This window comes from Sphaerodactylus townsendi, linkage group LG02 (assembly GCF_021028975.2).
Source record: "Sphaerodactylus townsendi isolate TG3544 linkage group LG02, MPM_Stown_v2.3, whole genome shotgun sequence".
Taxonomy (NCBI): domain Eukaryota; kingdom Metazoa; phylum Chordata; class Lepidosauria; order Squamata; family Sphaerodactylidae; genus Sphaerodactylus; species Sphaerodactylus townsendi.
The window spans coordinates 104740758-104768049 of NC_059426.1; the positions used below are offsets into that span (position 1 = coordinate 104740758).

Consider the following 27292-nt stretch of genomic DNA (forward strand, 5'->3'; position numbering starts at 1 on the left):
ATCAAGGATTCCGGAAGAACTCCCTACTGCCTGATTGACGAACAAGGATTCATCCTGGTTCTGGCGCTCATTCTCCCATTTATCCCACGTCTTTGCCAAACCTGCTTGAAAGTACTACTTTTTAAAAAAAAACATGTCTTTGATCCAGTTTGGAGGGAAGGATCGGGGGTCTAATCTTGGTACAAATTTCCCACCGTGGAGCGTGATGCAAATGCCTTACAACCAATCAGTGTGTGGGGTGCTGTTCTCGCGAGAGCACAAGAGAACGATAACCAACCAGAAACTTGGGTGGGGGAGACGTGCTGATGTGCTGATGTTATAACATGAGCACGTCTTTGCAGGAGAAAAAAAAGGTCTTGCCCCAACACAACAGCCAATCAGGAGAGACCCGCCAAGCCGATCGTGTGGTAGTGGGGATTGTTACATTTCTTGAATCCGAGATAGGCCTAGATGTCTTCACTGGAAACATGCTGCAGTGCGGAGGTTGAAACCTTGATGAAAAGGTGCAGTTTATTTTCAAATTTGGTTTGATCTAGATTGAATTTCCCAGTGGGGATTCAGCCTTTGCTAACTTCATGCATACATAGGCCATTGTGTTTTCGTCTTTACGGTATTATGTCTAACAAATAATTGTATAACATAATGGAAGCAGATCTTTTCAAGCTATCAAATGTTGTTATGAAATTACTGAAAGGTCTAAATCAAGGGGGGGCTGTTTCTTCCCAGAAAAATGAAAAAATTGATAAGGTACTTGAAATTGAAACGACGACAGCCTGTAGACCATGAGGAGTATTTCAAGAAAAAACAACGCTATGAAGTAGACTATAACCTGGAGCCTTTTGCAGGCCTGACTCCGGAATATATGGAAATGAGTGAGTGATATTTCAAAGGTTTAATTAAGATTCCAGATTTTAATTTCAGTAATCACTGATTCATTTCTGGAGGCCCAGGTTTAATTGGTGATGATTTTGACCAGTGAAGCCAAGAACTGAGGCCATGCTTCTTACAATTTTTAATGTTGTTTAGTTTGTGATACATGCCTTCTACGAGGAGTGTGGGATTACAAGTTACCTTAGACTTTCTCCTGAATTAATTTGATTAATACACAGATGGAATAAAAGGCAGGCGATAATTTGATTAAATAATTGTTTTAAAAACAGACTATTAATCAACTACAGTTCTTTAATCTTTTAGCAGTTCTTCATATTATAAAGAATGGATTTAGAAGGAAAGTGTATAGTTTCCTTCTGCGTGGTAGATACAATTAGATTAAACTATATGATGTTTTCTTCTGAATATCACATTTCATTGGACAGTTGGCCAAACTGTGGCATAAATGGCAACTTTGCATGTACCCCATGCTGATTTGTCTAATGAAGAAGTTGACCTACAGAACAAATTAATTTTCATACATTTCTTAATATAGTAGAGAATGATGGTACAGGGTACTTTAAAATAGTACTGGGGTGTAGGGTTTTACAAGAAATGCATATACCCCACCTTCTAATGGAACTGCAATGGCTGTGGAGCTTTTTCACATAATCCATATGGAATGGAAGAACAAGGGTCCTTCTCACTGAACACTGTATCTAGCTGTAACCATATGGTTCTGGGAAGTTTCCAAGCAAAACTCATGTGTATGCCATTGGAACTTTTGTGGCACTAGTATAAAAAAGATCTACAGACAGAGGGAGGTGCAAAGTTCAACCCTTGATTTAGGAAATCATTTGAATGCCCTCTCCGCCAGTACTGATTAGCCTGGGATGTTTTGCAATTCTGAGGTACAAATTTAAAAAATCTGTAATGAGAATAACTATGAAGTTCTTTCCCCATGCAAGATCGTTGTTATTTATATTGCATCATCAGCAAGAACACAGGTGCATGCCTTGGGGAGCTTACAGACAAAGAAGATGCTAAAGGGAGTGGAGCAAAATTTTGATATTAATCATTTGACATTGATAGGAAAGACTTTCTGCCTATCTCACAATTCCTATCTTGTGAGGTCCCAGCAGAGAAAAACGAGTCAACTAAGTTTTAGAAGCTATTATAGCTTCAGGACTTTGGGGAGGGTTTTTTTTTCATATGGATCTCATCATATGGATCTCATTTTTCATATGGATCTCATATTCTAAAAGCGTAATGTACAACCCTGGTTTTTATTTTCAGTCATCCAGTTTGGCTTTGTAACACTGTTTGTCGCATCCTTCCCACTGGCTCCCTTGTTTGCACTGCTGAACAACATCATTGAAATACGTCTGGATGCAAAGAAGTTTGTTACTGAGCTTAGGAGGCCAGTTGCAGTTAGAGCCAAAGACATAGGTAAGTACTAATAGCACCATAATTGATAAACATTATTTCTTACTTGCATCAAGGTACCTTGAATGAGAGGGGGAAATCCTCATACTACATAAAGGGAAAGTACGATATAATGTAACTGCTGTAATTTTTTTTTAAAAAAGGAACTTACCTCAGATTTATTTTAAACTTATTCAGAATAGTGCTATAACCCGGGAATGTTAAGAATCATAGCTACTGATGATGATTGATTGATTGATTGATTGATTGATTGATTAATTAATTTTCCTATACCGCCCAACCCCCGAAGGGCTTTGAACAGTGAACAGTAAGGCCAAAAGAGGAAAACCCAATATACAGTGATAAAATACAAACATATAAACATTAAAATAATTTAAAACACAGTAGCAGCAACACAGAGAAATTTGGGCGGCGCCCGATCCAACTTTTGGCAGAAGGACAGTATAGATGGAATCAGAGGGGGGCGACACAGGGGGCGACAGGCAGCAGCTCCACGGCTAGCCTCCCTAAAGCCCTGGTGGAACAACTCAGTTTCACAGGCCCTGCAGAACTCCTCAAGGTCCCACAAGGTCCTAACAGTTGGAGGAAGAGAGTTCCACCAGGCAGGGGCCAGGGCAGTAAAAGCCCTGGCCCTGGTAGAGGCTAGCCACATCATTGAGGGCCGAGGGACTACCAGTAAATTCGCCTCTGTAGAGTGCAGACGCCTATTTGGGACATATGGGGTCAGACATTTAGAATATTAATATCTAATAAAATGGAAAACTACACTGCAGGTATCTTTATATTGTTCATCAGAGATATAACCTTAACACGTTCTTTGTTGTATTACAATGCACTTAATGTTCTGTATTACCTGGTTTCTTCAATATGTACAGAAGGTTGGACTGTGGCATCTTTAAATCCAAAATGTGCAGGAGCTTCTGAATGGCTTAATGAAAGGCTGTGGCAAGCCATTCATGGGTGACCACTAACCCTGATGATCCTCCATTTTCCACAAGGTCAGCATGGACAGGGAAGAGAAAATTAGATGGCATGTTAAACTCAGCTGGACTTTGTCATGGGCATCTAAACTTCAAGAGCTTGCCATACCGAAAACCTCTGCACAGTTTGTATTTAAAGAAAGGAGAGAAGATTGGGGCAGAAGGGTGGAAGAAAGAAGATAGCAAAAGCTGTTCCACAAAGGCTGATTGCTGAACGTACACTTAAGGAAATCAATTAGAAAAGCCACCAAAGGATCTATAATTGCTAAGCAAATTGATTGACTGTGGGGCCATTGAGGATGCACCAGTGGTAGACTGTTCTGCTCAGATAAAGGAAACTATGGTGTAATGTCTCCCCAACCATGAATCTCGCTGTGTGCCCTTTTGTAAGCCACCATCTCTAAGACTACATTCAGGCAATGCAAACATGTACCTCCTGTTCATGACGATCACAAACTCAACTCTTATGTGTTGAAATAGCTCCTGCAAATGTAGATAAGAGGCTCTGATCGTTGTGAGCTCATTCCAATAACTGGGTTATTCTGAGATGAGAATGGGCATAATCTACTTTTCACAAAAATGTTGGGATCTGGTTGGTGGAATCAGTAACATGCAATCTATTTATCATCAATAATTATTGAAGCAGCCAAAAATCTTTAATTTCCTGTCTTCCCCTAGGAATTTGGTATAATATTCTCAGAGGTGTAGGAAAACTTGCTGTGATAATAAATGTAAGTAATTCTTTGAAAATGATAATGACCACAGTGATTCATATTTTTGGTTTTGAATATTACTTTGAAGACAGCTTTTGTGGTGAAAATAAATTGTTTTAATACAGATGGGAATGTTCTCTGTGAAGGCTTGCGCAAATTGCTAGCTCTGAGACCCACCTCCGACAGGGTTGCTGTGAAACGAAAACTCACTGTGAGGAAGTTGGAAGGAAGGCAAGACAAAAATGAACAAACCAGTTATAAAGTCCAAATATAAATGGCATTTATTTGCGATTTTAAAATTGTCAAAATACTCATAAATAAATGTCTATCAGTAAGGTAACAGGAATGATTTCCTTACTGAGTTGAAAGATTTAGAGGACAGACATTTAAACAGATACCAGTGAACCCTAAGATTTTCATGAAAGAGAAGATCTTTAGATTAAAGGGTAATGGCTTCAAGAAGTGTGAGCTGCCTCCCAACACTCAGTACAGTTTCTGTGCTATTTCATTGTACAGTGCTAACTTTTGTCCTTCTAAACCACAGTTGTCAAACTTGCTGCCCTCCAGATGTTATGGACTACAGTTCCCAACTGTAGTCCATAACATCTGGAGGGAATGATAGTCCATAACATCAGATGGGAACTGTAGCCCATAACATCTGGAGGGCCGCGAGTTTGACATCATGGTAAACAGTATAATTCAGGGCAGATGTTTACTTTTTCTTTCTTTCCTTTCACTCCATTTTTTGTCCCTTATGTTATATTCCCTGTTCTCCAGTATTTCTCCCAGTAGTCCCTTTAACTGTTACAAATAAGTGGTTATGGCCTCTCAATGATCAGAGCACAGAAAGTCTAGGGAAGAAGAAGAAGTGTTTGGATTTATATCCCCCCCTTTCTCTCCTATAGGAGACTCAAAGGGGCTTACAATCTCCTTGCCCTTCCCCCCTCACAACAAACACCCTGTGAGGTAGGTGGGGCTGAGAGAGCTCCGAGAAGCTGTGACTAGCCCAAGGTCACCCAGCTGGCGTGTCTGGGAGTGTACAGGCTAATCTGAATTCCCCAGATAAGCCTCCACAGCTCAGGCAGCAGAGCTGGGAATCAAACCCGGTTCCTCCAGATTAGATACACGAGCTCTTAACCTCCTACGCCACTGCTGCTCCTTGTCTGCAGTCTGCACCAGGCATCCTTTAGGGCGAGGAACTTCACTAGAACATGGCCTCAGCTATACCAGAGTAGCCCAGTAAATGTTGGGGGAAGAGGTTGTCTTTCGATAGTTCATGAACCCGGACTCAAAAAAAGCTTATGCTGGAATAAAAAAATGTGTTCATTAAATTGCCACTGGACCTCTCATTTATTTTGCCACCTTGATTAGCAAACACTACATTGTCAGCTGTGAGAAAGACCTGTTGTTCCGCACATGCGCCCAGGGATCTAACAGCATGTTCTGGAGTTGAGGTCATCCTTCCTCCAGTTTTTGAAGTCTTTTTTTGTTTGTTTTGTCTGGTGTTCCCAGATGCCATCGCTAAGGTTTATGAGGAAAGGGGAACAGCTAGGCATCCCTTGATGATGCCTAGCTCTAGCATAACAGAGAATTCTCTCCACGAGGAATACTTTATGTTGAACTTCAGTCCCTATTTGTGTTAGATTCTGATACCTGTGAACCCTTTTGGGAGCCAACTTATGAAAAGCAGAGTTAAAAATCAAAATAAGCAAGTATCCACCAATTGTTCTGTCAAAGACTAAAGGCTCATAGTGCATCCAAGCAAATCCCATGAATACGGACTTAAGCCCCTTCTGCACATGCAGAATAATGCACTCTCAATCCACTTTCACAACTGTTTGCAAGTGGATTTTGCTATTCCACACAGTAAAATCCAGCTGCAAAGTGCATTGAAAGTGCGTTATTCTGCATGTGTGGAAGGGGGCTAAGTGCTATTTTATTTATATTATGCATAGTCTGCCTTTCTCACTGAGACTCAAGACAGATGACACAGTGTACATCAATACAGTCAACAGGATGGGACAGCCAGTAAGCAATATAACAGGATTAGGATTGCAGAAACCTAACCATGCTAGCAAAGGGGTTGATCACGGCAACTACACTAATAACTACGCAAACATTAAGCTTTCTCAACTTTCTTAATTAATCAATTAATTAATATTTTACACTTTTACCCTGCCAGTCTCCCAAGGGACTCGATCCAGCTTACAACTTTATAAGAATACAATAATATAAAACATTACAAAGTGTAAACATTAAAACATTACAAAAATATAAATATTAAAACCAGTTAATAACAAGATGGCATAAAACTTATTTTTTTTCAGGGAATGCTTGCAATTTTCGCTGTGCGTGCACAATGACAATAAATGATTATTGTTATTAGTAGTAGTATTAAACAACCTAAAGGGCAGATGTGCGCATCACACCCAGGCGGAGGTCATGGGATGATATTAAAAGGGGTGCCCAACTGAAAAGGCCCAGTGGAACAATTCTGTTTTACAGGCCCTGTGGAACTGAGACAGAATCCGCAAGGCCCAGATGTCATTAGGAAGTATATTCCATCAGGCTGGGGTCAGGGCCGGAAAAACCCCTGGCCCGTGTCGATGCCAGCCGGTCTATACTGCCATCAACCAGATTTCCAGTCTCTGAAAACTGCCAAACGGTACTAGCCATCTCATTAAGCAACTCAGTAGTTTAATACTGAGTATAATATACTTTTTTTGCAGAGAAGTCACAACTGATTAGTAGGATTTTCAAAGCAAGAAATATTCAGAGCTGGTTTGTCATTGCCCACATCTGTGCCCATCCAACTACTTGCCAGGGTCAAGGCTAAGAGTATGTGCCTGGCCAAGGTCAACCAGTAAGTTTCCATGGGAGAGTAGAGATTTGAACTTTTCTGATCTCATGCATTTTTTTAGCAATAAAAGAGAGTCCTCATACTCAAAAAGGTTGAGAATCACTGGTTTAAATCATAAGTTCCTCCATAAGTCAGAATGCCTTTCTAATCAGATTCAGGTGTCAGAATGTCCCTGAGATGTGCTTATGAACAGAAGCTATGTTGTTTTTGCCCACTTCTCTGTTCACATTCATTCTTGATCCTTTATTTTCTGCATCTTAGTTGTTAGGCGTGCAGATGAGCCTGAAATGAAGGAGAGTATTGTTATAATGGTTACCGATGTCACAGAAGCACTGGATGTCCCTATAGTCAAGGAAAACATGGGGTTGGGCTATTACCTAGAGGAGTAATGAGAAATTTCCCATACACAATTAATCTCATATCATTTATTTTAATTAAGAACTAGCGGCCCTGGCCACGCGTTGCTGTGGCTCAGGCTGGTGAAGTGGAAAAGAAAGAAAAGGGGAAGCGAACGTTTCGAACATGTGTCATTGCACAATGCTTGGGAGGGGCAAGGGGCCCCTCACTCCCCTCCCTCTCTCTCGTTCCCTTGCATGGCACCCCGCCCTGTCCCTTCCTAACATTCCCCTTCCTCTGCTAGGGTGGGTGGCCCATGTCCAGGTGGTGGGCCCTGTCTCTTTCACTCCCTTCCCTTGCAGGCGAATTACCTAGCTTAAAACACGCTGGGAGGCATAAGCTACGTTGTGTTCGAATTTCAGAGCGTTTGGTCCAGCAAACCCCCGGACCCTCCCTCACCTTCCCCTTCCTCCGCTAGGGTGGGTGGGCCATGTCCAGATGGCGGGCCCCATCTTTTTCACTCCAGATGGCAGCGGTTTTCAAGGAAGGCATGGTTGTTTTCCTTGTATCAGAGGGTGTTGCTTTGACAGCCAGCAGATGGCGCTGTTGCGGAACAGAACTGTGGTTCCAATTGTCACAGGTGTGGCATGTACACAATAACTGGCACAGTTGTGACATGTACACAACAGGAGGTGTGGAAACAGTATGGAAACCTGGCTGCACGCAAATGTGACGTTGTGTGAAAATTTCAAAGCAATCGGTCCAGTAGTTTGGGAGATTACTTGTCAGCAGAAAAACGCACTGATAGATTTATATATATATAGATGACTATATTTAGAACCTCTTCCAGAAACAAAATCTTTGAAAATGATAGGTGAGAAGTAGCTCAAAATTCCCACTGAGAAACACAACAATAAAGGGTGGGGAGTGCATTCAGTTCCCCCGAGTGCTTTAGTTTATAGTTTGTGAAAAACTGTATGTAAGCCCAGACCCAGAATGAAAGAATGAGCAACATACCAAATGTTGCAATTCCACTGAAAGCATATCAGTTCAATACTATGGTTCCAAAAATCACGATTTGCTTGTATTTATCTGTACACATGGTGTGATTTCAGTTGTTCATTCCCAATATGGTGCAGTTCTGGAGTTTAAATATAAAATTTCTATGGTGTAAGGAGTAGTATATTGTACAAACCAACCTGAGCACTAGTAGGGAAAAGATACAGTTGAATCTGTTATGCAGTGCCTGAATATTGTGCTCATTTTTTGCTCTTATGGCTTAGGCATTTGTGATCTCATTCACATCTGACTTCATTCCACGCCTCGTGTACCTGTATACGTACAGTGAAAATGGCACCATGCATGGCTTCGTGAACCATACACTATCCTATTTTAATGTCAGCGATTTTCAAGAAGGAACAGCTCCAAATGACCCTTTGGAGCTTGGCTATCCAGTCCAAATGTGCAGGTACATAATGTTATTTCTCTAAAGTAGTTGTTCTTCATGCTGTTCACTAGGATTTCATTCATTCTCACAGAGATCCATTTTTAAATTTCCGTATAACTTTCTGTAGCAGACCTAGTTGTAGGTATTTTATATTTTCTAGTGACATTCTTCAATCAGTATATGAACTTTCATTGTTCCAGGACCAACCATGTGCATACACACAGTTTTGTCCACAACAAAGATATCTGGACCAGCAGGAGCCTCTTTCTCAAATATTAGATGTTTGATCCAGCTAGAATTTTAAACCTAGGCATTTAACAGAACCTAGGATGTAATAAAACATGTTCATGTGTTTAGGGCATGATTGTCTTACCTTCCCTCTACCATTGCTGTCCTAAAAGCCTCTAAAGTTCTATTTCAGGAGGGGGGGGGGGGGTTCTTCAGAAACATTCCATTGAATGTAAACCCACATCTGATTTTCTACAGTGGTTTCTTGTAGAGCTGACCTCAGAGCTCACAGGAAGTACAACCAGGGGTGTAGCTATAGAACATGACACTTAAGCCCTGAAATTGTGCCCCCCCCGGACTTAGAAGGGGGGCTTGTCAAACCCCCCTACTTGTGTTGAAAGAAAGAAAGGAGGCAGAAAGGAAGGAAGGAAGGAAGGAAGGAAGGAAGGAAGGAAGGAAGGAAGGAAGGAAGGAAGGAAGGAAGGAAGGAAGGAAGGAAGGAAGGAAGGAAGGAAGGAAGGAAGGAAGGAAGGAAGGAAGGAAGGAAGGAAGGAAGGAAATTTTAAAAGATTGCCTTGGGTGCCAGTCTATATTATTATTATTATTATTATTATTATTATTATTATTATTATTATTATTATTATTATTATTATTATTATTATTATTATTATTATTATTATTGATACAAAACAGTTATACACAGCAAACAAGATCAATATGCTGGATTTTGTATTACATCACACGTCGGACGCTTCCCAAGCATCTAGGACTGTGTGATGTATCGACGAATAATGCGTGCAGAGCCGAGTAGGGTGGCCTTTTGCTGCTGACATATGGTGATTTTGTCAGCGCCAGTTGTTTTTAAGTGCCGTTCAAGATCTTTAGGCACTGCACCCAGTGTGCCGATCACCACTGGGACCACCTTTACTAGTTTGTGCCAGAGTCTTTGTAGTTCAATCCTTAAATCCTCGAATCGTGTAAGTTTTTCCAGTTGCTTCTCATCAATCCTGCTGTCACCAGGAATTGCAACATCAACTATCCACACTTTCTTTTTTTCCACAATCGTGAGGTCAGGAATATTATTATTATTATTATTATTATTATTATTATTATTATTATTATTATTATTATTATTATTATTATTATTATTATTATTATTATTAAAAAGAGCTCTAACCTTTTATTGTCCCAAATATGAGATGAATGGGCTGGCGAATCTTGGTGACCACCCCTCTCTGACCTTCCTCCTTGTAGCTGCTCAGCCAAGCCCAAAGCCACCTTGAGCGACCAGCATTTGGTGCCACGGGTTTGCACTTGCTCAGCCAACCAGCTGCTCTGGTAGGGTGGGAGCACCAATGCAGGTTACGCAGGCTCCCCTTTCTGGCCATCCCCTTAGCTGCCACCCCACCTGCACTGGTCTGGTGGACATGCCTGTATCTGCTCAGGATGTGTCCCTCTATGCACGCACCCATTTGTGCAGAGCCCTTCCCAAAAGCCATGGCCACAAAGTTTGCTTTCCCTTCTGCATTTCCCATCAGGAGAGGCTGCAATGTATGGGGAAGCATTTCTCAGTTCTGGGGGTGGGCGGTGAATCTTTGAAAGAAGCTGGTTAAAGAAAGGCTAAAGGGACCACCTCCCCACACCAGGCTGCAATAAGGTATCAGGAAAGTGGTCTACTGGAGGGGGCAAGAAGAAACTCTCCAGCCAGGTGATAAATGTGGTTTATGTGTAGGCTTGTTAGTACATAAAACTTATACCAACAAGCAGTTCTGACACGGTCAACCAAATCCTGTTGGGGGAGGAGCTGAATGGGTTTTTGGAGCCATTGTGGGACCAGGCCAGCATAAGTGGTACTTACACCTGTGGAGAGGGCAAACTGGGAGGCGGGCAGACACTGTGGACCTTGACGGCACCTGACCCAGAAGACAGCCCAGTCCCCAGAGTTGTGTCGATGTCTAGGAGGATGCTGGCATGACTGGGGTGTTCCTGGGGGTAAGGCCAACAATAAGTCATCTTCCACCAGGTTTTGGAGCTGGAAATGCCTCCAGCGTAACCATCGGATGTACACCACTGAAAAAGGTGTTCTTAAGTCCATTCTGGCTTAAGTCCATTCTGAGCTATGGAGGGATTTCAGGTGGCCATGGAGCTTCTGGCATTTGCTGTCTCCCCGTGCCATACTCTGGAGGCGTCATGATAGCGTTGTCTCCAGCTGCCTGAGACCTGTGGATTGCGCTTGTCCTTGTACAAGGAAAGTCCTTGTACTTTCCAAAATGAACATGTAGTACCCCTAATACTTTGATGGATTTGTATAGAAAAGTTAAGAGCAAACAGGAAGTATTTGTGGTTCAGCATTTCAACAGATATGACTTCTTCCCTTAAGCTTCCAAGAATTTGTTCCTGGTCTCCTATAAGCATACTTAAGAATTTTTAACAAATATAATCCTCACATAACATTACTGTTTAGATAGTATATTCCTGGACTATTGCAAATAATATTTAAGTCAATGGTGCTTTCCACATGACAACAGCCTTGTGTGATTTCACCATTGCTGCTGCAACTGCTGATTCAGTGCAATTGAAACAGGGTTTCCACATGGTACTTTCTGCCCCTGTCCCCCAGCAGTGACCATTTCCCCACTTTAGGGTCTCTGGGGATTTTTCACTTTAAAAAAATCCCATATGCCCAGGGACAGGGCTGTCTCCCAGAACCCAGCAGCTTGTTCCACACACACACCTTTGTCACAAATGCCCTCCCAGAGACCCTGGAGCATCCCACAACTGGCAGTCCTTCCTCTGGACTTATTGAAAGGAGCAGGGACCTTCAGGAAGCCGGAAGCTGGGAGGAACTGCAGAGGAATGGCAGAAGAGTCTAAGCAGCAAGAGCAAGTCTCTACAGTTTCCGGTAACAGGGTGGAGGCAGCACAGCCCTAGCCAAGCTGCAGTCAGCAGTTCTCTGCAGCCTTAGGGTGTGAGCAGGGCCAACACAGCCTCAGCTAGGCTGCAATCATGAAAGAGGGCCAGGAAAGCTGAAGAGTCCCAGACCAGCAGGACTCAACAGACAGCTTGCCAGCCACTAGTAGGCTGGAGCCGGGAGCTCCTACAATGGAGGGAACCTTCTGAGAGGAATAAAAGGGAGGCAGGGAAGTAGGGAAGAGGTTGGTGTGGTGCATGAGCTTAGGATTGTAGAAGTGCTGTTGGAAGTACAGCACCTATGAATAGATGCCAGAGTCGTGTCTTATTTGTTTTGGAAGGGTAGCCAGTCCCTACAAGGGCAAGGTGGCCTACCTTGCAGGGGTGGCCAGCAGAGGGGCACTCACACCATATATTTGCCCAGAATGTCCCCCTCCTTGGAACAGGAGGCACAGCTGCAGCAGAGGGGAAACCAAAATGTCTACTTATTATCTGCTTCCAACAAGGTAATAGCACTTAAAATCCCAAGTATATTTACAGTGCAATCCTGCACAGGCTTAATTTCACATCGCATTGCACTGCTAATTTGGAGGAATAGTCAAATGCTCTTCAAAGGGACTTGATAGAGATACTTCCTTTTAACAAATTTGAGATTTTTACACAGATAATTGATTTTAAAGATGTTGATCTGTATTTTGTGCTTTGAGTCCATGACTGTTCTGAATTAGACCTTGTGTTCTGCACAAGAGCATGCTTTTATGTTAAAGAACATACTGTGCTCACAAACACTGTCTTTCTAGTTCTGAGAGGTTTATAGTTGAAATATAAGCAGAGATAAAAGGGGATATTATAGGGGCACAAGCAAAGAAGACAATACCAGTCAACATGTTGTCAACTAATTCAGCTCACCAGCTGCCTAGCTAATGGCAAACCCTTTGCTTTCTCTTGAACAGAAAGGAAAATGGTTTTAAGACTTTTTGAATTTCACCAAAGCCATAGGTTTTCAGATGTGCTGTTGATTTAGCATTCAGTCGTGAATTTCAGTTGGAACCTACTGAATCTCAGTTATGTCTTGTTTTTTAGATACAAAGATTACCGAGAGCCCCCTTGGTCTGAAAATAAATATGAAATTGCAAAGGATTTCTGGGCTGTTCTAGCAGCAAGATTAGCATTTGTAATAGTGTTCCAGGTAAGGTATGACTGAAAATCAATCAGTATGAATAGCTGCAAACTCAGTGAGATTCAGAGAAAATGAGTGACATATTAAGAGTTACTATACCAGAGTGTTTAAAAGTGTGGCTAAAATGGTGAAAAGGGAAACCCTTGTTCTTTTCACAAATATATTAAGTGTCCATAGGCTGCAACTGGATGATACAAGGAAGATGTCCCTCTCTTCACTCATATCTCTTTCTCCCATCTTTCTGGCAGTAGTTAATGTAACACAAAACATGGAATGATATGTGTTTCTTTACCCCATCACCAATAGCTTGAGGTTAGGATTAGGGTTAGGATCTGAAATCATGTAATTGCACAGGCGGCCTCAGCCACAGGGCCAGGCGGCCAGCTGCAGTGCCATGGTCACGCCATCCTGCTGCTCCCACAGAGGCTTCCTGGCAGCAAGAAGTCCTAAAAAGCAAAAATGCCTCCCTGCCTCTGAGAAGCCTCCATCAGAATTAATGCAATTATGCCACCTTTTAAGCTTGCGTACATCAAAATACCCAGATGCCAGCACAATGGGGTGAATGGCCAGGAGGAAGCTGACAAACGTAGGCTCTTCCTCCAGCCCATCCACACTATTCTGGCGGCAGGGGTGGTGCTGCATCTGATGGTGCGTTCCAATGCCAGGGACGGCCACAGCGGCTGCATTCTGGCAGGAGAGCCCCAGGGAGGGCAAACCTGCTGTCGCAGCTGCGCACCTCTCCCACAAGTGGGTTCGCTCACATTTCTCCCCCCTCCCCCTCATGGAACTGTCAGTATGAACTATGATTCAGCATGATGTTCTGATGCATACATGCTGGTTGAACTCTGACTTATTCTCTAGTATTTCACTTGCACTCTCCTCCACGACAGAATGAAAGTGATGAACCAGCATTTTTCAAGCCAGGATTTGTGAACTAACTCCTGGTTTCATAATAACTATAGTAGTCAAATGCATAATAACAGGAGTAGTCAAATGCAAGAGCACTGATATCATGTGTTGTTTTGGACTGGATGTTACCAGGAAGAAGAAACAAAGAGCCACAAAGCAGTGGCAGCATACATGTTCTATCCTTTATAAAGCTACTGTTTCTCAGATTCAGACATCCATCTAAAAATTGTGATGATTATATTGGCCTTCATTACAGAATGGTGTGGATTACTGAGATACTGCATGATGTGAAGCCCTCTCATATGTATAAAATAATATAAATATGCACATGTTTGCTTATGAGTAATTATAAATGGGATTTTTTCCCTTGCCACTGCAGATTGGACTCTCCATTTCAAACCTATGTTGTCAGTTTGAGTGTTTACAAATTAAGAAAATAATTCAGCGAAAGTATATTTGAACCCATTTACACTGAAGACTTTTTCTTCCTGGAGCTTGTGTTTTGTGCAGGAAATGATATGTAAATAGTGGCATCATTTTTCTGCCACAAGTGCAAGTATTAGGCAGATGCTTCTTGTACCTGCTTCCCATGTGGTGGATCCAGTCTGGAAAAAATGTTGTTAATTACATATTACCATTTACTTCTTTTGAATTAATCTCCATTAAGAAAAAGCACATATAAAGCAGAGATTAACCAAAAGTGCTTCTTTTGTTTGTAATTATCTATGTTTCGTAAAGTATCAGTGAACACTATTCAAGAATAACAAGTTTTGAAACACGCCCCTTGAAAAACTGTAGTCATGTACATTATGCAGAGATGTAGCTATGATAAAAGGTTCTGAAAATCTGTTTCTTATATTTCAGCCCTAATCTTGGCAGTAATTCCCATTGATTTCAGTGGAGTTTACTTCCAAGCAAATATATTTACGGTTACAAACTTGGGGGTACAATCTAACCTTAATGTGAGCACTTTTTAAGTACTATTGACTTCAGTGGGACAACTGTTAAAGTACAATGGATTTTCACACTTTTAAGGCTGCATTGTTTCTTTAGATTTGACTTTGCTAACATTTTCTCATTGCTGTTTCCATCTCACTTTTCTCAGAATTTGGTCATGTTTATGAGCGACTTCGTTGACTGGATTATTCCAGACATTCCAAAAGACATTAGTCAGCAAATCCATAAAGAGAAAGTTCTTATGGTGGAGGTCTTCATGAAGGAAGAACAAGGAAAGCTGCAGTTGCTAGAAACCTGGAGAGATAAAGACAAAAAGAAAGGTGAAAACTGTAATAACCACAGCCCCAGGCCATCAGTGAGCCATAGAGGGAGTGTGTCTTCCTGTCATTCATGCCACGTTGAAGTGTAGAAGAGGAAGCTGTTTTACATTGGGGCATTCCATTCATAAACAAGCCATGACTTAAAGGATAGGACTTGATTCTTAAACAACCTGGTGCATGTTTGAGCATATGCAACCATTTCGCTTATAATCTGTGTTAGAAATAATGTTCTTAATACAGATGAGGACCATATTCTGTTTTTGACAAGATTGTTTTGCACAACAAGTAATGCAGGGATTTTTTTACATACTATATAAATATATAGATATCATAGTTAGCTTCTAATTATCACTGTTTTTATTTTATTTTTAAAGCAAGTAGGTTTCATTAAGATGTCCTCTGAGAAGTTTATTTTAGCTTATTTATTGAGGAACGACTGAAGGGAAACATCAAATTGCAAGTATTTTAAAAATTAGCTCCCCATTCCTGAGAAGTTGCTTGGGAGCCTTACAGTCAATATAAATAAACATGTAATTGGGCATGTTTCCTTGCAAGACAGTGGCAAAAAAACTCTGAAACTGGGGGTCCTGTTGAATTGCCTGGGCTCTATATGCTAAATACTCTGATTTTATCTTTAAGTAAAAGCAGTGGCAGCACAGTTTTAGTTACCTCAGCTGCAGTCATTCATAATCACAAAAAAAATGATCAGAGCAGGATAGGACTTTATTCCTGCTACTCAGAACCGATCACATGAATAGCTTTCATTTCTTTTTACATAAGAGATTAGGAATTTGTGGAAGGGCATTTAGTGAAGTAATGCAGAGCATCTAGTGCACATTCCAGAGGGGGTCCAGAGGACAAGATGAAATTTTAGCAACAGCTCAACTTCCCCAAGCACTGAAGGGCCTTTATTAAAAGTGCCCTGAACTAAAAAGCACACATAGAGCTACATGCAACTTGTACTGCCCACTACAATCAAGCATACCTTGTTTCTGGAGAATATACTGAATAACCTTATTCCCAAAGCTTCTAAGCTCAGATGTTGTTCCTGGTCAGTATAGCCAGGCATCTCATATTGTAGAATATCCTGTGCTTCCAAATTCCATAGTACTCATATAGTTTCAGTCAGTAGAGTTCTCAATATTCTTCCTTTTGGCAGTTATGATCCAAAAACCCTATTAACACCACTTAAACGTTCCTTGCTTCTTTATGATCTTTCTGCCCTTTCTTATCCTTATCCTCTTGTCCTCTTCTATGCCAAAATGATCAAAGCATTTGAACACTTCCTAATGAGCATTTGGGCCTTATCTAAGAAAAACTGTGTAAAGCAATATTGATAGAAGTTTATGCAATTATTAATGGTATGCAGAGAGTGGAGAGGCACTGTGTTTCCTTTCTCATAGCACCAGACTAGGTCACTAGTTAAAATGATCAGGATTAGAGCAGGAAAAGAAGAGGTACTATTTCACAATATGAGTGATTAATGCAAAAGTGGATTGGGACGAGGAAAGGGCCTGGAAAGGGCCGTGGCCCCATTTGGCCAGGCATCTTTAGATTTTCTGTTCAGGGATGAATATTTAAAGGTACAGTGGAACCTCAGTTTTTGTTGGTAATCCATACGAAAAGAATCAATGAAAACCGAAACGATTAAAACCGAAGCAAACTTTTCCATAGGAATCAATGTAAATCCAATTTATCCATTCTAGGCATTCCAAAAAAACATACCAAAAACACATTTTTGGCAAATAGTGTTTAATGCTGAAAACAGTAACAAACAATAACACTAGGACCAGCTTCAGAGCCAGTGGACCAATGTCGCACCAGAAAGCTGTCCAAAGAGGTCTGTTTCCGACGCCTCTTTAAGATTTGACTGAAATGGAGCAAGCCATTGTCATTAAACAAGTTGCAGACACGGCCTGCAACAGCTTTGTCCGGGTGATTTTTTTTCACAAACCCCTGCACCTTGCTACAAATTGATGAAAACTGAGGCAAATCGATGAAAACCGAGACAAATTTTTCACTTAAAAAATCGATGAAAACCGAAACCGATGAAAACCAAAAGCAATGAAAACCAAGGTTCCACTGTATCTGATGTGCCTGTTACGTTTGTGTTCAGTTTTAGCACTGAACATTTCTGATCCTCCATCTTGTCTTGAGGGCTCCTAGCAAGAGTAACATGTTCTACTGTAACAGTGCATTCCTAAGTGAGGTTATACTCTGCCACTTACTTCAATGGACATACAATTATATAATTTTGCTTAGAATCGTACTGTGAATTTTTTTTCATATACAGTGACAATAACTAATAATATCAGTCTACCCTAAAACTTACAGCAAAAGCACATAATTACTTAGCTGTGGTACCATCAGTGTCCAAGCAATCAGGAACCAACCCCTATCAAGGAAAGCCTACATAGATTGTAGGGCCGATTTTTGCTTTACACATAGAACTTGGTATGGATGGCCTAGCACAAAATACTGAATACCTTCAGGTACGAAGGGCACGTGCATGTAAAATTTGGTACGTGCCCTTTTAGAATATTTGGAAGCAGACACTGGAAAGGATGGGGGCCTTCTGAGAATGTTTAACCATCTGCATAGAATTCTATAGTAACATGCCCCTTAGATGTAGCGGTAGTAATAAGCATCTATATGGTGCTTACCAGTGTTCAAAGCTTTTCATGTATATTATGTTGCTGAAAGTAATTGTATATGCACCCAGGTACAAAACAAAGGGATAACTGAGCCTCAACTAAAGGAGCTAGGGAAATCAGCTTAGATTTCCTTGCTATTTCCATGTCCTTGGCAGCAGACAGTGTCCAGGTAGCCAAGGAAAAAGGAAACGTTCTTTCTAATATTAGTACTAGGAACTCTTGATCTTGATTGCAAGTCCTAGTATTAAACCATGTATGCCAAGATCCCAGTCATCATTAGTGTCAGGGATGATGCTTAAGATAGAAGTTATTAATTGCTGCACGAATGTGGCATGACAAGGTAACTGTAGTGATGCAGGTGGACACCTAGAATCAATATGGCAGGTCCAAACTAATAAACTTCATTGCAAATATATATAACCTGTTGTTTCTAAAATGATGCCCCAAACATATCTGGATCCAGTCAATCAAAACTAGTCATATGTGCACCCTGAGCAAATCTCCCACTTTTGCCATACACTTCAGTTGATTTTGTAAATCGACACGCACAGTCAGAAGCCTTCTGAAACCGCTTGGGGCAGGTGGGTGTTCCTGGCAGTGTACTACCTCCATCTTCTCATTATCCTCTATGCAGCTGCAACCTGGGCAAAAGCCCATTACTTGCAGTCAAATGCAAATATATACAGTATATTTTTAGCTTAGAGTCTGCCTAGTATTGTACACTGAATTATCGATGTTATGTAAGTTGCAAGGATGTGTTCAATTTGACAGGAAGCAAAACAAAACTTCATTCACAGTCTGCCACACCTGGCAATATATTAGATGCTAACCTACTGTATGCTTTGTTACCAAATCAAATGCCCAAGACTGTTATATTTTAATATCTTTCTGTGCAAAATAATTTAAAATGAAACCAAAATCATGGCATAGGTTACATATTAACTTCCATACGACATTTTTGATTAATTCAATTTTACTATGATTTTCCTACGATTTCTTTATGTAGAAGTGAATTATGTTAACCAAATATTGTCTAAACATGCTTAAAATTTAACCAAAGATTGTTCTTAATAAAGGGCTTATTTTTTATTTATAACTGATTTTTTATATTTTGAGTTGGAAGAATATCACTTTAAAAACTACTTAGAAGTATTTCACTGTAATTATAATGTGCCTTGTCTGCTTTTCTAGACATGGAATTCACAGACACCAGTAAAGATTTATTCTTAACTTCCTTGATCCAGCAAATGCCTCAGGCAGTGACAGGAGTCCTGCACATGTGGGAAAGCATGTGTGTGTAAACTGACAATGGCTCCCATTACAAAGCAAAATGCAAACTATGGGTATGAATATACAGCGGCTGGATGTACATCTGCATGCAGGTGTATTCTAACCAAAAAGAATGTAGAGTATGGATCAAAGTGCATATTCCTACTGAATCTCAATACAGATAGGAATGTGTGTCCATATGCTATTTTGGGGATTGCATTAAGTATTTTGTTACCCACAACAGCTGAATTGGAGTCAAAGTGTATTGGACTGATCTGTGCAATCTGTGCTAGAGTTACTCTGTTGTTGGCCTATAAAGTGTAAATAAGACCTTACCTAAATTTTTGATGTAAATAAGACCTTACTTAAATTCTCACCCAGGTTCCAAATTACAGGTTATGCCGGATGCTACATTCCCAATCAAAAATCCTTGTATACAACAGTGTGCACAACTGGCCAGTGCTTTCAACTTTGTTGGTGTCCATCACCTGTTGAGTTAGAAAGCTGTGTGTAGGTAACAACTCTAGCAGTCCCCAACAAGCGATCAGCATAGTAGGAATTAACACTACAGGTTACCATTTGCTTGGTGATTAATTCCCAGAGCCAGAGCTGGATGGGAATGATTGGATTGGGAAGGAAGAAAAGAAGAGTTGAGGGAAAAGTAGTGAGAAGATAACAATTTATGTTCAGAAGCTGAAGTTAATCCCTTTGTGAAATACATCTTTTTTTCCCTTCCTATTTTACATTAATGAAAAAAATGTATCCTGAAATATTAACCATTAATTATATTGATTAAAAAGCAAAATTAATGTCATACCCATACAAAGTGCATAGTACAAATCACGCTTTTTCAACTTGCAGTTTTAAAATGGGGCAAATGATTTGTTCTATTTACATCCTCTGAAAAATAATAGGGCATAAAGAAATTGTAAAGAATTATCTAAAAACATTGCTGGCCAAAAACATTCCTGTAAGTATTAAGACTATATACTCAACTGTTCATTATTTGCTGAGATCATCAAATAGAAACAAACACTTATATTTGTTTTATAGTTTCTTCTGTACTACATTTTTTGAAAAAGAATTTTGTATATAATACTGTATTACTACCTAGAAAATTATCTCCTTTTCATGAAATCTTTCTTTTTTAAAAAAGTAAATGCTTTTAAACCTTTGTTGTTGTTGAATGCTCATTCAAATAACTAATAACCTTTTCAGACAAATACCACACCACCAACTCCAAAGAAAAATATCTGTTGAACCTAAAATATGAAAGAGTCAACTGAAACACAATTTTTACATTGTAAATTTGGCTATGCAGCAGGGATAACGCTGCATGAAGATCCTGCTTCACTGTGTTATTTCTCTTGTTTCTATGTGGTTTGAGCTTTCTTATCAGTACTGAGGAGCAGGAGAATTTCTGCCATTGCACAGTAGGAGGATCTGAACAAAATTCCCCTGAAGAAAATTCAGCAAAGTACAACAATCCAGGCCAATGTCACATATTCCATTCATTTTTGGTTCCCGTATGTTTTTTTATGACTGTTTTCAGACAAGCTTCCAAAATGAACAGACAAGCTTCCAAAATAAGAAGCTTAGGTTGGACATTCCTTGCCTAATAATGTTAGCCTTGGCTGTCTGCACTATATCACCATTGTTCTCAGAGGTAGGATCCAGCAGGTTCTCACAGGTTCCCAAGAGTAGGTTACTAATTATTTGTGTGTGCTGAGAGGGGGTTGCTAATTGGTGATTAGCCACGTGATTTTTGCCTTAGTTACGCCCCTCCTCTCAGCAGTAGCGCGCAGAACTTGAAGCAGTCTAGCAGGAGGTGCACCGGCGTGCGTGGCAGCCTGCACCTGTGTGCATTCGTTTCCCGCCCAAGGACCGGCGCAGCAGCTGCGTCCTTGCCACAGCCCCACCCAGGAATGCCCTGCCCCCGGAATGCCCGGCCACGCCCCCGTTGTGCCCAGCCCAGCCCCATTGGCACTACGCCACAGTTTCAATCCCACCACCATGGGAACCTGTTACTAAAATTTTTGGATCCTACCACTGATTGTTCAGCACCTTGTACATCTTCACTTTGTACATGTGAAAATGGAACTGAAGACTGTATGAACTGGCACAAGCATCATGAGGCATGACACATTTTCCTTCACCATAATTTCTGACAATACTAGCTTCTCAGTGTCCAACCAGGCCTCAATAGCTACTAGGCTGTTGAGTAAGGTCATCAGTGTGTATGTGCAAAGTTCTATCATGTTGCAATGGACTTACGGCAACCCCAACAAGGGGTTTTCAAGGTAAGTGAGAAGCAGAGGTGGTTTGAAGGTAATCTGTACTACCCAGTTAAACCATAAGCAGGCAGGAACATCTGATGGTCCAACTAACAGCAACTGCTGGCAGCTTGTAGGTGCCCACACTGTCAGCCGTATCAACTAACAGTTCCAGTGTAGTCTTTTATAGGGTCCTATAGCTGCAGTACTTGCCAAGCTTCTTTCACGAATAGAAAGAACTGTGCATCTTAACAACCAGCTTAAATTAAAACTTGGTGGTTTTAACTGTAAACTGCTTTGGAAGGCATTGTGGCTTGGAAAATAGTATATACATACATTTGCAAATCATAATAGTTACTTTGTTCACAGCACAAAGTAAATTTACATGTCTTCAAGACAGGAGTGAATCACATCAGGTTGCCACAGGTAGAGCAACTATGCAAAAAAAGTACCTCTACATTAAATCAGTTCATATTTGGCGTATTAAAGTCTAAAATACTAGAAGCTCCTAGGCCTTCAAAGCTTCTGGTACTAAGAAGTACTTCACAAGGCTAGCCAACACCTTTGTATCATTTTATGGTATTGCCAAGAGGAGCAGCTCATTAAAGATATTTTTTTAGAATCAGATAAAGCCCTGATTCACTGGTAGTTGTGTTGATTCAGTTGCTATCAGGAGATTCATGACAAAGCAGTAGAAAATGTTCTTCTGATACGAGGTCAGTGAATAGACCTCTTGCGAGTGGAGGCATTTTTTGTTGTTGTGCCTTCCAAGTGTTAGTCTTAAGAAGCATCCATTGTATAAGATTATAAACTAAGACCAATTCTACTTTTGGAAACAAGAAGGGTAAGATGAGAAGTGTTAACTAATGCAGTAGTTAAAAGCTACACCTTGACCTGGACCTTAGATCCAGTGTGTATAGTTCAGCACAGTCCTGAGTTAAATGGGACCAACTTCTAGGTAAGAGTCCTAGGACAGTTAGTAGCATTTATGGTTCTTTGCCTCATTAACAGATATATTTTAAATAGATTTAAGGTCTGCCTGCAGTTATTCCAGTGCAAAAACTAGATAATTGGAGTGCGAACTAAGCTGTGAATGTATGTAAATGGAAAGGATTAGGGAGGTTTTTTGGAAGAACGGTCACACCAAAGAACTGGAAAATGAGGCATTGGAAGGAAATACCTAACCAGAACATTTGACATAGAACATATTTTATGTCTTTTGCTAAGCTAGCCAACATTGTGGGAAAGGAGCTGAAGTCTGCTTGTATGTCAGACACAGAAATCACTCACACCCTATTCTGTTAGCACTTGGTTTACTAGCTCTATTTGATTTCCATACCACTGTGTTTCCAAGATACGGCACTACAAATAGTTGACAGTCTGAAATTTTACAAGGTGAGTAAGTCTCATCAACATCAAGATATGCCTCCATTTTTAATCCTCCTGTCCATTACAGTACATAATTAGATTGATAAAAAAGTTACCCCCAGAATTGGTCAGAACAAGGATCTTTCTCAAAGAACTTGAGAAAGATCCTTGTGCTGACCAATTCCATAATACAAAACATTTTAGAACAATTTTAAATTGCAGTTATCTTACAAGCAATTTCATGTTACTGTTTCCAACATCATTAGAATAAATGATGAAATGTCCATAACATCTAAAGGTCAGGAACTCACCCTGTAAACAAATGATTTAGTTCCTTAAGTCTGAAAAACTGGGAACGCTGGGATTTTTTAGATGCTTTACTTTCCAAGTGTCTCATTTTCAAAGAAAGCCTCTCTTCTTGTCTTATACAAGAAAACAATTTAAATTATTTTATATCTGGTCACAAATTCATATCCCTCTATATCATTCTTGCTCACTTATTTACACATGCAATCATTTTGCTTTTTATATGATTATATGATAATTTAGCAATGTTTTTTAATCAAAATAAATGTTATATTTTTAAAAAATTAAACCTATCAACCATTCAATTTACACTGGGGAGAAGAATTTTATGTAACTTTAAAACATACTTTGAGACCACTCCTGGAAATTTTTCAGCATTCAGTATATTCTGGCATATCTATTGGAACATCTAACAGGCTTATTTTGTGAGAGAAGTGGATGTGAAGAAGCAATTACCCGAGAAAATGGAGCTGGTGTGCCAGATTGGGAAGGGGAAAGTATTACAGGCATGAATGGGCTTACCTCCTCAGGCAAATTTTTTAAGGCATGGAAGGCTAGAATCTGGCTGCTATGAAGGTCTCCGGAAAGCTATGGTCAAGTCATTGCCTCTTATCGTAATCCACTGAACAGGTTATGACACCATTAATTTCTCACCCATGGAACCAATAACCTGTATATTCATTTGATAAGTTCACTCTTGAGCAATCATATGTCCAAATGTCTTACGAAGGGATTGAAACTGTTCAGTGTCAGTCAGTTGGATAAGGATGATGGGCACATTTTTCAGCACTGAGATTTCTGTGCAAAGTTGTGTTTAGCACACTAATGCACAGTTCAGCCTCACAATGCATGAAAATGAGCCTTGATGTTCATCTCTGCCTGGGCCTGGCAACCTGGGGGGGGGGGGGGCTTCAGGGAACTTCCATGCTGCCTGACCTCACTCCCTGGTTACCTCCTGCAAACCCCCTAATCTTTGCAAGTTTCATATTTGAAACTGGGATGGCAAGCAAAATCTACATCAACCAAGAAAAATGTAATAATCTGTGGGTGATTGGGTGGGCTACTGCAGAACAGCAGAATAACCTAAAATTTGGACAAGTAATGTGCATCTGAGTAGAAATGCAGACTAGATATAATGAAGGTACTGTTTTCCCTAAGGATGACTATATATTGTACATAATAAAATGGTACTTATATGATTATATTCACACCTGCTTCTTTCACATATCGCTACATTTCCCTAGACAATACATAACATTTAACATTACAAGCACGAATAGGGGTACTGAAGCATTAGTATGGGAACAGATACATTTTAGCTGCCTGGAACACAGGCTACATGCTTCATGCTATAGAATTATCATATATTTTGGGACTGCTGGAAAAAATTATTGTTTCACTTTTTAAAAAAGGAAATGTGGTATTTCAAAGGAGTTGCTGTCTTGCTCATTCCTTGTAAGTATGAGTAACCAACATAGTAGTCATATCCTGAGCTATTTATTGACTGACAGGTTACACTCCTATGTTTGAATAGACAAGGGCAACTCCCTTTCTAACAGACTTTTCACCCACACTTGAACTTTCCCCTTCCTTGGAAAGGTGAGACAGTGACTCAAGACAAAAGGGGAAAGTCACAATTTAGGAGATTACCTCCTATACCATGTAAAGTGCATGTCACAACTAATACACATAATTACAGGCTCTTTTTCTGATTAATCAACCACTTTGCCTCTGGAAACACAGGACTGCTGTTAGCACTAAAGGATGTGAGCAAGGTGCTTCCACACTATGGAGGTGAGGGAGCACCCACGCTGGCTGACTGGCTACCGAGGGCACCCCTGGAGCCACCTCCTGTGAAGAGCTTGGGGCAGACACACTGGCCGCTTCCGCACGGCCAAGTAACAGTGCCCTAGGGACGGAAAAAATGCAGTCCCTAGGGTGCTGTGCAGCAGCGCCGTCCTGGCTGCCCCTGAGCAATGCAAAGGTGCCGCTTTCAAACCTTGCTCGTTGAGCGAGGTTATGGAAAAGCAGCGTCTTCCTGCCGGCGCAGTGCAAACAGCACCGGCGGGAAGATGCTGCTTTCCCTGTTCCCTCTGCTGACCTTCCCATCCAGCGCTGCTCTGGAGGGCTGGAGGGACACGCCCACATTGGCCTCCAACCCCTGGAGGTCAGAGGGCAGCGTGGGCGTGTCCCTCCAGCCCTCCAGAGCAGTGCTGGACGGGAAGGTCAGTGGAGGGGATGACCCAGAGGCGGTTCTGTGCGGAGCCGCCTCTCCAGATCGGCAGATCTTCGGGGCTGCTTGCACACTACCATGCAAGCAGTCTCCAAGCCTCCACCAGCATAATTTATGCCTGAAAGAAAAGGGGTTAAGAAGGTGGCACCTTGGGGTGCACCTCCATGTCTTCCTCTTGCACCACCTTTGCCCCCCTCCTGTCTTTCTTCAGAAGGTCTGTTGGACTTGGGAGGAACAGACAAGAGGCTGGGGTACCCAGTCCCTCCTCTAGCTCCTCCAGCAGCCTTTGGGTCCCTGGGGAGAGCTTCAGAGCCAGAACACTCTCATCCTCCAAGCTCACCACAAAGACAATTCATGCTGCTCCTTCTCCTTCTACTGAGTCTCAACAACAACTGGAGGAGGGGCAGCCTGAGCAGCAGACCCCTGCCCAGTGCCAGAACATGCAGGCATTTCTGCAGGCAGGAGCTCCAGCAGCAGCCTCAATGAAGAGGGCTTTGTGGGGCCTCTTCAGTGAACCACCCCAGCCAGAGGTTGAGGTACTGGAAGGCCAACTCTAACAACAGGAGAGGAACTAAGTTAGATACCTAGCTACCTGCAGTACAATATAACAGACTCTGAAACCTTTTTTATGAACCCTCTCCTCAAAAAACTAAGTTTTTGTATTGTAAAAATTCATCTAACCAAACCTTGTTTTAGTGTTTGTGTTGTGTGAACTAACTAGTAACTTTCCCTGGCAGGTTTAATTGAAACAATCCTCAAGATGGAATTTGAAAACTTTTAAAAACATGTGAAGAAACTGAATTGAACTTTTCCTGGTTCATCTGAAATAAGCACCTCATTTCTTTTCAAGAATTCAGGAGCTCCCTTCTGAAAAATGGAACTATAAGAAATTACTCTTTTTCTAATACCATTTGTCTTCAACTGTTTTGAAACTTCAGAGGAGACACCCAAAAAAACTGTTTTACAGTTAATCTATGCTGATCACTGTTTGGCAAACAACCTAGCCTCTTCATAATTGCCTAGCACTAGCCTAATTAGGGAGGAACACAATTCCTTTGCTGAAATTTTATTTGAGCTTTTTCAGCCAGTTCCTATCACACTCTTATTAAATCCTACCAGAATCTAAACAATTAAATCTAAACAATTAAATGGCTCAACTGAAACTAACAGTAACACAATACAATAACTCCACTAACCGCAAAGTACACAGCAGCAACACTAGTAACTTCCAAAGTACAACTCCCACAAACTAACCCTCTAGAAATTAAAGGAAAAACAAAGGCAACAATAAACAGACCCAGAATCCCCTATGCAACTCAAAAGCAAAATAAAAGAAAGAAAAGCATAGAAAGCAAGCTAAGGAACAAAGCCCGTTCCCCCAACTGACCCAAAGAAAAAAAGGGGGAGGAGGGGGGAACAGCAAAATAAAATAGCTTTTCAATAAAACCAAGCACAGTCCCCACACACAAACAAGCCAAACATTTACAAAAACAAATTCAAATACAAAAGCAAACAACCTCACAAACCCACCATTAGGTCTAAAGAACAAATGTACAGATAACAACTAAAAAAAACGTTAAATGGTTTAAATGAACTACCTCAGATCCTTTGCCTGTAAAGCATAGCCTTTTCAGCCTAGCTTTTGTGTTTCTTGGTACCTTTGTTTCTTTGGTTCCTTGATCCATCATTTGGACTTGAGAAGTATGCTCTTGGTGCCTTCCATCACAATTCCTTGACATCCTTGGACTTTGTGGCTACAAATGTTGCTATATTGATACTATGAACACAATGGTTACATCTTGTCTTTTGAACAATTTTAATAAACTCATTTAAGCATATTTTGTGATTTTGTGTGTGTGTGTTCAGGTGGCTTCAGTATAGTTCCAGTACCTAGGCTACACGTCTACACCTACCAAGTTAATTGTTTTGTGACACTCACACTACAGGTGACCTACCTTGCAGGGATGACTTGCTAGACTTTAATCCCAGGAATTGGAAGCTTGCCCCTTGGCTTCTGGCTGGTTGGCTAGTTA

General features: G+C 40.9%; 1 protein-coding gene across 8 annotated transcripts in view; it reads left to right on the plus strand.

Moving 5' to 3' along the window:
* The window catches only part of ANO1 (anoctamin 1), a 197976-nt gene extending 181119 nt beyond the window's left edge, over positions 1–16857 (plus strand). For all 8 annotated transcript variants that reach the window (XM_048486382.1, XM_048486381.1, XM_048486384.1 and 5 more), the window contains 6 exons: positions 727–872; positions 2167–2319; positions 3975–4027; positions 8489–8673; positions 12874–12979; positions 14985–16857. In XM_048486382.1, coding sequence (XP_048342339.1) covers positions 727–872; positions 2167–2319; positions 3975–4027; positions 8489–8673; positions 12874–12979; positions 14985–15245 — 904 coding nt within the window. In that variant the 3' untranslated portion in view covers positions 15246–16857. The remainder of the gene's footprint in view (positions 1–726; positions 873–2166; positions 2320–3974; positions 4028–8488; positions 8674–12873; positions 12980–14984) is intronic.
* The last annotated feature ends 10435 nt before the right edge of the window (positions 16858–27292 follow it).